At 46.4% G+C, this 11,827-nt stretch overlaps 1 protein-coding gene across 1 annotated transcript; it reads left to right on the top strand.

Annotated features, from left to right (window-relative positions):
- Positions 1–9,441: 9,441 nt before the first annotated feature.
- On the top strand, positions 9,442–10,335 carry LOC150062805 (sperm motility kinase 2B-like). Its single transcript, XM_090333533.1, has one exon. The coding sequence runs from the start codon at positions 9,442–9,444 to the stop codon at positions 10,333–10,335; it is 894 nt and encodes a 297-aa protein (XP_090189659.1).
- The last annotated feature ends 1,492 nt before the right edge of the window (positions 10,336–11,827 follow it).

The raw sequence follows: 11,827 nt of genomic DNA, 5'->3' as shown, positions 1-11,827 counted from the left end.
GGTTTGGTGTGCTGATTTTCTTATTATCAAAAGGCTTAAGGCCTCAAATTGTAGCTCTCCAAGAGCCTGAGTTGTGGGGATGGGAGACCATTATCTCATATTAACCACTACAGTGATAGAAGGGGAACTGTGCTTCAAGTCGTAGATCACCAGCCTTGAGGGCAAAAGCTAAGGGACAGCACCCGGGCCCTGCGTTCAAGCCCCAGTGCAGCCACACACATGAAGTAAGTGTTCTTGAGGCCACAAACTGAGATGGCACTGTGGACGACACCAAGGCAAAGCAGGGCCCTTTGTGCTCTGACTTCACAGATGCCACTGTGAGGGGGCAACGGGCAGTGGGAATATGAGGTTGTGGCCAGGCTAGATGGGCGTCCACCATAGGAGAGAACTTCGCTGTTGTGTGGGACATGCGCTACCTGGATTGATTAGGTTGGTTGGGTTAGGAGCTGACATTTTGCTATTTGTGTTACATTAGTATATTTTTTAGACAGTGTGGTTGGAGGTGGTTGAGAGATTGTTAGATAAGAGATTAATATACAGGACCTGGAGCAGCACTTCAGGTCCTTGAGGACGGGTCAGGTCTGGTGGTCATAGGCCACTGTAAAATTCTCAGAATGATTGGAGAGGGGAATTTCAAGAGTATACATTTGGCTTGACACATCTACACAGGAAAACTCTAGCTGTGAAAGCGTTAGAAAAAATGAAGAATCCACTATTTGAAAGTGAAATGGACACAGCCAAGTCCCTGAACCATCCGTGTGTGGTGAGAACTTTTGAAGTCGTAGAGACTGACAAAGTGTTCCTGCTAGTGGAGTGTGCCCAAAGATGCGACCTGCTCCACTCCCTGCAGTGGTCCAGGAGGACGTGGCAGGAGGCGGCCAAGGCAGTTTCTCACCAGATCCTGTTGGCAGTACAGTGATGCCATGAAAATAGCATTGCCCACAGGAACATTAAACTAGAAAACATACTATTAGACAAAAGGGACTGGGTGAAGTTGTACAACTTTGGGTTTGGGGCTAGGTTCACTACAGCACAGAAACAGGGAGTGCAGGGTGGCAGTTTGCCCTTCTGGGCTCCTGAGCAGTTCCTGCAGGATGGTAATATGGAGATAAAGTAGATGCCTCGAATCTAGGTATCTTCTTATCCACCATGATCATGCGTCAGTTTCCATTCCGAGGGAGGACCTGGAGCAAACCGCAAGCCCAGGTGAGCAGGGGCCGCATCATGCTGAGGAGACGTCTCCTAGAGGTGAGCAAAGGCCTGCTGACACTACTCCTCGAGACTGACTGGAGCGCAGGTCCTCCCTGGCTAAAGAATACCCAGTCACACTTGATACTGCCGAGCCATACCTTCCTACACCAGGCCAACCCTGATATAACCAGGGCAATGGCTTTTGGGAGCAATATGCCAGAAAGGGTGTGGGCAATCCCGATGGGCTTTGATGGCACCATGGCAGTACAGAAAATCTTAACGAACACTAGGGGCCAGGAACATGACCCCACCTGCCCGGGCCATCACTTGATTTCTGAACTTCCCTCATTGCCCCTCACTTTCAGAGGCCTGGGACTCCACCTGTCTAAGAAAAAAAACCCACATGTACACTACATACGCACTCTGCCCGCTGCCTGCCCACTGAGGCCCAAGCACAGAAGGATGGCATCAAATGTGCCAGGTCTGCTTCTATGCACTGCCTGCTCTCTGCCCCCTGCACCCAGGACCCCGAGAGGAGGAGGACTGCAACTCGCCTCCCCAGGAGCCAGCAGCAGCCAGTTTCTGTAGCCCAGATACAGCTGCAAACCAGGATAACAGTTGAGGCTGGAGAAAAATCAAGAGAAGAATAATAAGATCCCTGCGAGTTTGCTGCTGCTGCCTTCCTTTCTCCAAGAGAAGATCTGGCAGAGTCTGTCCTGGGACAGGAGAGGACAGCACCTGACACCTGCAGAGCATATATGTGGAATCGGAGCTGAGCTATGGGTTTTGTCTTTGACTTAATGAAGTCCTTTTCACCTGCCCAACCCTAATTGGGGAAAAGATACTTCATGTAAATAAATTTGTCTTAACCAATTATTGGCCCCATGTCCATTTCGTGTACTCTATTTGTGTCTTTCTGTGTTGCTTTTTGAAGCAGGTATAGTGAGGATACGTTGTAGTTCAAATCCTAATTCTTGTCTGTCATATGTATTCAGAAAACCAAGTCCTGGGGGACTGAGGTTCAAAGAAACTCATGAGGTAACTTGAGCATTCAACAGACACCAGTATTTAAAAGTGCTTCTCAAAAGACATCATGTGAGCTGTAGTCAAGTGCACATCATTCACACCTTGATACCATGTTTAGAAAGACAAACAGGCCTAACTTTACGTTCATATCTAGAGTGCCATTCTGTGTTGTAGTCCCCTGCCACTACTTCAGTGTTCCTCTCAATTGTTAGCTTATTTTACATCACAGGAATTCAAGAGAATCTTAACAGATTCCAGGAAAGTGAACAGCACTAGGGATCGAATACAGGTTTGGCAGCAGATGTTTGCAAATCTAGCCACATTGCTGACTGAGATTTGAGGTTCAAAGTCTGACAAAGCTTAAAGGTCTGTGAAACTGTTACAAAGCCTGTAGTGCTACAAAGGCTTGGGAGTGGAAGTATGGCTCAAGTGTCTAGAGCCATTCTAGACCAGAGCATAACACCTGAGTTTACACTCAATAGCACCAAAAAAAACAAACAATAAACCTACCACCACTGAGCTACCTCCTCAGCCCATTCTAAAAATAAGGCATTCAGAAACTTATTCCAACTATGTATTTATGAAGACAATACCTGAGGGGGCTAAACAGAAACTCTTCAGAAAAAGGGAAAGTAATTACACACAGAGGTGTACGACAAAGATTATAAAACCTATTGCACATGATACTGCTACCTTACCCAATGGAATGTGAGCTGGGGCCCAGCTTACATTTCTGTGAGCAGGATGCCTGCCTACACCTCAGCCATTGCACGTTAAGGGTTGTTTCATCTGTCAAATTGTCTCCTATGTGTGCAGAGATTAGAAGCCTCCTGGCTTCTTACTGACAAAAGACATAAAGGCCTTCCTGGGGAAGCTGCAGACACAGCTGGGGTCCAAAAGTACAAGTCAGGCTCACCACACAGCCACACCCCCTCCACCAGTGGGCTCTGAAATAGAGAGGGTTGTGATGTATAGAGGTCATAACCCAGCCCAGCAGAGGTCCAGGAAGCCCTCCTTGGCAGGTTCCAATGGGAACACGAAAACTATCATAAGCCCACATCATCAGAGGAACCAGCAAGGCAACACCTCCAGCCAGGTGAGCTACCCACTGCCTGGGCCTCTGTCCTGCTCTCAGATGAGATCTGGCCCTGGACTGCTATCACCAAAAACTTGGAGTATCCCAACACATATCCTGCCAGGTGTCTGCCTGCTGAGTATGATGGGGAGGAGGAGGAGGTCAGCAAATGTGCCACCTCTGCCTCTGCGCTCTGCCTCCTTTCTGTTCCCTGCACCCTGGATGTGGACACGGAGGAGGAGGAGGAAGAGGAGGAGGAGGAGGAGGAGGAGGAAGAGGAGGAGGAGGAGGAGGAGAAGGAGGAGGAGGAGAAGGAGGAGGAGGAGGAGGAGGAGGAGGAGGAGGAGGAGGAGGAGGAGGAGGACTGCACTGCACCCCCTAAACCCAGCAGCAGAGAAAGCACTGACCCAACCCCTGACCACATTGGGGTTTGGAGAAGCATCAAGTGGAATTGTGTTCAGCCTCCTATAGGAAGCAGGTAGGATGAGGGAGAATGGGTGAGGCATTGCTCATAGGGACATTAAACCTGAGATCATTTTGTTAGACGTAAGGGGCTACATAGAAATATGCTCTTTGGGGCTTGGTGCTTGCTTTGACATCCAATGTGGTGGTATGGCTGCCTGGGCCATGGAAGAGTTTCTGCAGGAATGCTCTTATGGTGACCAAGTGGAGACTTGGCATCTTTTTTTGCCTCGTGATAACAGGCCAGTTCCTATTACAAGGGAGAATCTCTGAGTGGCCATCCACTAAGCAGCCACTTCATGTTCAGAAGACATCTGTCCGAAGACAGTGGAAGCCTGCTGACCTTCCTCAGCACAAACCTAAACACAAGCCCATACTGAGTCAAGTATTCCAACAGCTGTGACTGAAATACACAGTGTGACAGCCACCACCCAACACCAACTTCTGGAGAAGCTGAACATGACAATCCAGGTTTTGGCTTTGGGGGATGAAAACCAGAAGTGGTCCTGTGACCCACTGATGGGCCAAAGGTTTGATCCAACCATGGCCGATGTTAATTCACAAGAAGGACCAAGAAGTGAGACCCCTACAAATAAGATGAGGTGCCCACTTCCTTTGTTCCTCACCTCAGGGGCCTGGCCTCTACTGGTATACATGGTCCATATTATGGATCATGCATCCTGCATGCAGCCTGTGCACTGAGCATGAGAGGCAGGAGGAATGTGCCATATGCATCACATCCCCTTTAACATTATGCCTCCTCTGTGATCCCCTGCACCAGGGCACTGAAGAGGAGGACGGCTAAGCACCTCTCCAGAGTCAGCAGCAGGGAAACCTCTGGTCAAGCCAGTGTTTTGACCATTGTCCCAAACCATGACCCATCAGGGACTGGAGAAAGCACACAGGGGAGGATCAGCCTAAGAGACCTCAGATGATGCTCCCTTCCCTTCCCAAAGAGCACATCTCACAGAGTCCATCCCGGATAGGAGGAAACAGCCCCCAAACTGCAAGGCGCATAGGTGAACACAGAGCTGGACTCTGGGTTTTATTTCTATGATTTGATGGAGTCCCTCTCACCTGCCCAACTCCTGTGGGTGGGTTTAGTAAAAAGGGGTTGAGGGGAGGGGGAGGGGTGTCCAGAGGGACAGAGTTCAGGTGGGAGGTCTCATGAGATGGTGCTGAGTGACAACACTCACAAAGGTATTGTCTTGTGAAGTTCAAACCGTTTCCTGTTTGTCTTTCTTCAAGTAGACTAGTACCCCTAATTTGAGAGGTTTGTTGGGAATCAATTTGTGTTTTAACCAGTTACTCCTTCAAAGTCCATTTCAGGTATTTTCTTTTGTCTTTTTGTGTTTCTTATTATAGCAGCAGGCTCTCATCTGTCATCACAGCTACTCAGAAGACTGAGTCCTGGAAGATGGAGGTACAAAGAAACTCTGTTTATGATGCACAGGGTAACTTTAGCATCCGACAGACAAAAGTACTTAAAAGTCCTGCTCTAATGACACAGATTTGAGCTCTGTCAGACCAAATGCATTTCATTCTCATCTTGGTACTATTTTTAGAGGGACACACAAGCCTAACTCCACCTCCATGTCAGTAATGCCACTTTATTTCCAGAGGTCCCTGTAAAAGCCTGTTAATTGTCACTTTATCGGCCACTATTCCTCTCATTGAGCTTATTTTACACTTAGTGCCCCAGCAAAGAGAGTAACACGAGAGATCAAATCCACATGTAGATGACACATGTCTGCAAATGTAGCTACTTACAAAGAAGAAATCAAAATTTAAAGCCAGTGTAAACAAATGGCTATGAGACTCTTAAAGTCTTGACATTAGCAAAATCCCTGGAAAATGTGTGGCTCAAGTGGTTAGAGCCAGTCTACACCAGAGCACAACACTGAGTTTAGACCTATTAGCAGCAGAAAAAAGGAACCAAAGACTCACCACCACCACTGAGCTGCCTCCTCAGCCCATTGTGAAAATAACCTTTTCTGAAACTTGTCCCAACTATATCCTGCAGGAAGACAATAACTTGTCAAAGAGCAAAGAAATGATGCTCACACATATTACAAAGACTACAAACCCAATTATATACAACCTGTAATCCCCAGTGTCCCCAGTGAAGGGTGAGGTGAAGGTTGCCATCTGACCCCCACAGCCAGATCAGGCTTGGGGCCGGGGCCCAGCTTCCACTTCTGTGCCTGGGACACCTGCCTGCACCTCAGCTCTTACAATTCAAGGTCTGTTTTCTGTTTGTGTGAGAATAGCATTGGGGTTTGGTGCATATGACACTGAATTGAAAGATTGTCTTAGCCAGGTACGGAGGCTCACACCTGCAATACTAGCTACTCAGGATGTGAGATCTGAGGATCACGGTTCAAAGCCAACCCGGGCACTAAAGTCCATGAGCTTCTTATCTCCTATTAACCACTAGTAAACTGGAAGTGGTGCTGTGACTCCACGGGTAGGGTGGTAGTCTTGAGCTGAAGACTTCGGCTCAGAGACAATGCCCAGGCTCAGAGTTCAAGTCCCGTGATCAAAAAAAAAAAAAAAAGGAAAAAGAAAAAAAGATTGTCTTTAGCAGTGTGGTCAATTCCCCCATATTCTTCAAATCAGAAATATGCAAGGATTTTACAAATTGTGTCTTCAACCAACTTTTATAGTTTGCTATATTGAAGTATCTTCATGGTTCACAGTTCATTATCAGTTACTTTTTGAAGGCCATTGTAAATGAAGATACTCCCCAATTTAATTCTCCAAATGCTCATTGTTACTATATAGAAAAGCTACGCCTTTTTTCATTGATTTTTATATCAGGCTACATTTGCAAAGATACTTCTCAAAACCAGGAGTTCTGAAATCAACTACGTCTTCATGGAGCTTTAGGTATAATCACGTATCATCTGCAACTAGGGATAGTCTGGCTTCTCACTTCCCTGTAATCTCTTTTCTCTCTTTCTCTTTCCTTTGGGCTGAGGCTAGTGATTCTAGTACTGTAACAGTAAGAGTAGAAAGAGCAGACATGTCTACTTCCTGTAAATCAGAGGAAATGGTTTCAGTCTTGCCCTACTTAGATTGATGTTGACTGTAAGTTTATCTATAATATACAGCCTTTATTACATTAATGTATGAGTTGTGTTTTCCTAGTTTTTTATATTGTAAAAGAATGTTGTGTTTGTGTCATAGGGTCTTTTCTGCATCAATTGTCATGATCATGTGATTCTTGTCTTTGCTTTTCTTTATGTGTTGTGTTTATTAATAAATGTGTACGGAATTAGCCTGACACCTCTACAGTGTATATAAGTTGATGGTGGTATATAATTTGTGTGTGTGTGTGTGTGTGTGTGTGTGTTTGCGTGCACGTGCGCACATGCACACGTGTACATGTGGGCCCTGGCCCTGTGGCTGGGCACTGTCCCTAAGCTTTTGTGATCAAGGCTGAGGCGCTACCACTTGAGTGATACCTGATTGTGGTGTTTGCCTGATGAATTGGAGATAAGAACCTCATGCACATTCCCTTCTGGTTTTCAATATATCATGCAATATTTTAATATCATTATATAATTCATCATGTTGTAATATAGATCCTTAAAAAAATTACATTCTTTCTGACTTTTCTTGTGCTGGTATGGGACTTGAAATCAAGACTTGAGCACTATCCCTTAACTTGTAAGCTCAATGCTTGATGTTCTACCAGTTGAAATGCGCCATCAGTTCAGTCTTTCTGAAATTTTTTGTATTGCTATTCATTTAAAAAATTCATTTTAATCTGGGCATGGTGGTTCACACCTGTAATCCTAGCTACTCTGGAGGCTGAGATCTGAGGATCCAGGATCAAAACCAGCTCAGGCACAAAAGGACCTGAGACTCTATCTCCAATTAACCTTTCGAAAATGGGAAGTGGGGCTTGGCTCCAGAGTAGGGTGGTATCCTTGAGCTGAAGAGCTCAGGGACAGTGCCCAAGTCAAGCTCAAGCCTCATAAGCCACACACAAAAAAATCATTTTATTGTCAAGGTGAATGTTTTATGTTATGTTACACATTATTTCAACTCAGTATTTTAGTTCAGATGCTTGGACCATTCTTAACGTAGGTTAGCTTAGTGCACTTCTTGCATAGTGTGCTTACTGTTTTGCTCTTTCTTTATAAACCAATTAGAAAATGAAATTTATATTTATTCCTTAAAAGAAGGCCACCAAGCTGGGCCTGGTGGTTCACACCTGTAATAATAGCTACTCAGGAGGCTGAGATCTAAGGATCAAGGTTCAAAGCCAGCTGGGGCACTAAAGAACATGAGACTCTTATGTCAAATTGACCACTAGAAGGTGGGAAGTGGGGCTATGGCTTAAGGGGTAGGGTGGTAGCCTTGAGCTCAAAGCTCAGTGACATGCCCTGGCACAGTTCGACAAAAAAAAAAAAAAAGGAGGCCACCAATTTACATATCATGGCATTTCCACTTTTTTGTTCTCTCCTTTTTACACTTTTGGGGGTTTATAGGTTGTTTTGAACCCTGGTTATAGAATGCAGGGCCTTGTGTGTGCTAGGAAATTGCTGTCCCACAAAATGTGTACATGTTTTGCTGGGGAACTGTTAGATATTTGTATTGATTTATCTTCTTTTTCAACAGATTTTAGATGGCTTCATTACACAGACTAACTGAGGCCAAGTGAGTGGGGAAACGTTGCTCATTGAAGTGAATGAGGGCATTCAGGAGTTCTGGCTGCACACTGGTCGATGCATGGTCCTTGTCAATGGAGTATCGGCTCCCTGCCACAGATTCAGCAGTGAAAATTAATTCAGAACTTCTTTAGGGAGACACCAGGCCTCATTTATTGTGGCAAAACTGGCTTGTAGACCAAATGACAGACTTAAAAAATTTGTTTCATGATCACATTTTGTTAAAAGAAGACAAGCACTTGTGTAATGTAAAATTCCTGTGTTTGGCAATAATTCTATTCCTTACAACGACTAGAAAACTTTGCATCATGAGTTTCTTTATATTAACTGGCCCAGTAAAGTATAAAATTTAAAAGTAGGGATGAGTGGCCCACCCCGGCAATCCTAGCTACTCAGAAGGTATCTGGATTCAAGTGGCTGCTTTCAAGCTATGAATGTTTGACAAAGGCAAAGTCAGCAAACACACCAGTGTGAGAACTGATCACCAGAAAACCAAGGGCTGATTCAGGAAGGACACATGAGGTTCACTCTGAGCCTACACATTTGCATATGTCTTGGTATCCCCGCTCAGAATGGAAGGAAAACAGCCTGGTGCATATTGCTCAAACATAGGTTTGTTGAAGGCCTTGAAGATGTTGTGCTGCAGAGTTGAATGGCTTTGTCTAAAGGCTGGCTTAGGCGCGGTTGTGTACTGTGTTTTAATATGTCCCGTCATGTCTACTGCAATACATCATTTCTAGCAGAAACTGACTTACAGAGCATTTGAAAAGAAGCTACTTGGCTGAAACCTACATGGAGAGTCATATGACCATCTTGCCCAATTGGAGAGTCTATCTAATAGACATGTGACCACCTCTGGGATGCTTCCGATGGTGGTGGAGCCGACAGTCAAGGGGTTGCTGGTCAGGCAGCACATCCACGGACAGGACCTGTTCCGATTTATTCAAGAGTCCAGGAGGAAGATGGAAGACCAAGCCCAAGCAAGTTTTTCTTCTGATCCTCATGGCAATGCGATACTGCCATGAAAACAGCGTTGTCCATGGAGACATCAAACTGGAGAACATCTTACTAGATCAGTGGGGGAGGGCCAAATTATGTGACTTTGGCTTGGGAGCTAGATTCACTCCAAGTGTGGCAGTCTGCCCTTCTGGGCTCCCGAGCAGCTCCTGCAGGAGGCTATTATGGAGACAAGGTGGACGTGTGGAGTCTGGGCATCCTGGTATACACCATGCTCACGGGGCCGCTGCCATTCCAAGGGAGGCCCTGGACGCGGCTGCAAGCCCAGGTGAGAGGGGCCGCATCCTGCTGAGGAGGCACCTCTCCCAGGACAGCAAAGGCCTGCTGGCGCTGCTCCTCACCACCGCCCCGGAGCACAGGCCCTCCCTGGCGCAGGTTCTCCAGCATCCCTGGCTGAAGAACTCCCAGTCACAGCTGCCACCGGTGTGCCACACGCCCCTGCCCCAGCCGCACCCTGACATCATCAGGGTAATGGACTTCTGGGGCTACAAGCCTGGGCAGGTGCAGGAAGCCCTGCTGGCCACACACAGAGACCAGGGTGGAGCCCCCACGGGCCCTAGGACGCTCCCGGTTCCGGGACCTCTGCCATGCCCCTCACCTGCAGGGGCCTGGGCCTGCACCAAGCTAAGGAAAACCACGAGTTTACCCACCAGGCACTCTGCCTGCTGCCTGCCTTCTGAGGTCCAGGCACAGAAGGATGGCATCCAATGTGCCACGTCTGCTTCTATGCTCTGCCTCCTCGCTGCCCCCTGCACCCAGGACCCTGAGGAGAAGGAGGACTGCAACTTGCCTCCCCAGGAACCAATGGCAGCCAATTCCAGTAGCCCAGCCACAGCTGTGACACAGGACAACAACTGGGGCGGAGAAAAATCAAGAGAAGAATAAAAGAGCCCTGTGAGTCTGCTGCTGCTGCCTTCCTTTCTCCAAGAGTTCTGGCAGTCTGTCTGGGTCAGGAGAGGACAGCACCTGACACCTGCAGAGCATGTATGTGGAATTGGAGCTGAGCTCTGGGTTTTGTCTTTGACTTAATGAAGTCCTTTTCACCTGCCCAGTCCTTGTCTGTGGGTACCTGGGGCCAGGAGAGGATTAGAGGGAGGTGGAGGGGTGTCCAGAGGAGCAGATTCCAGGAGGGAGGGCTCCTGACCTGGGTGCTGAGTGTCAAAACTGAGAGGTATTGCCTTCTGAAGGTCAGACTCCTTTTTGTTTCTTTCTGCAGTTGAATATCTCCAACTGAGAAAGTACTATGTGTAAATAAGTGTTTCTTTTAACCTATTATTGCTCCAGAGTCCATTTCCTGTATTCTGGCTTTTCCTTTATTAAACCAGGAATAGTTAGGCAGTTGGGTAGTTCAATCATAACCTTGCATGTCTTAGGCAAGACTATTCAGAAGATTGAGTCCTTTGGGAATGAAGTTCAAAGCAACTTAGCTTCTGATGCACGAGGTAACTTGAATACCCAATAGCTACGAGAAATTAAAAGTGGTTCTCCAAAGAAAAAAATTGTGGGAGACAGGAGTGTGGCCTAGTGGTAGTGTGCTTGCCTAGTACGCACAAAGCCCTGGGTTTGATTCCTTAGAACCACATACACAGCAAAAGGCGGAAATAGCACTGTGGCTCAAGTGGCAGTGGTAGCCTTGAGCAAAAAATGTTCAAGGACAGTGAGTTCTCAGGTTCTGAGTTCAAGCCCCAGGAGTGGCAAAAGAGAAAAAAAAAAAAAGATTGTAGGCTGGGAGTATATCCTAGTGGTAGAATGCTGGCCTAGCATGCAAGAAGCTCTGGATTTGATTTCTAGGTTCTACATGACACAGAAAAAGCCAGATGTGGTTCATGTGGTAGAATGCTAGCCTTCAGAAAGCCCAAGGACAATGTCCAGGTGTTCTCAGGTCAAGTGTCTATCATTTTGGACACTTCACACTTTTTGTCTTATTTTATTCAATTTTTTTTCTTTTCACTGTAAAGAAGCTGAGGGCAGAGGAGTTATAGTGACATAAGCCGGGTAAACAGGACATTTTTTTTCAGGCACTTGTCACTACTATCCTTACTCTCTTCAATTATTCCTGTTTCCATTCAAAAGATGCGTAGTTCATTTTCAACATAGTGTCCAGTGAGAACCATTGCTGCATTTGTTCAGCCTCCATACTATGCTAAAAGGATACACAGGCAAAAACAAGTCTCATGGTTTAGAATCCTACTCCACATCTTCAGGTCCTTGTAAAGGACTTATTAACTGTCAATTTCCTGACTAGTGTTCCTCTCAGCTACATAATTTTTCAGCAGATGAACTCCAGAAAATGTTTAGTGTTCCTGGAAACAGAGGCCAAAAGGCCTGCAAAGATATCCATTAGGGATGCTCTGAACAAGTTCAAAGCCAGGTAAAG

The sequence above is a fragment of the Megascapheus bottae genome, chromosome 5, assembly GCF_031878675.1.
Source record: "Megascapheus bottae isolate mThoBot1 chromosome 5, mThoBot2.hap1, whole genome shotgun sequence".
NCBI classification, from domain to species: Eukaryota; Metazoa; Chordata; class Mammalia; order Rodentia; family Geomyidae; genus Megascapheus; species Megascapheus bottae.
This window is presented reverse-complemented; position numbering and strand designations above follow the sequence as displayed.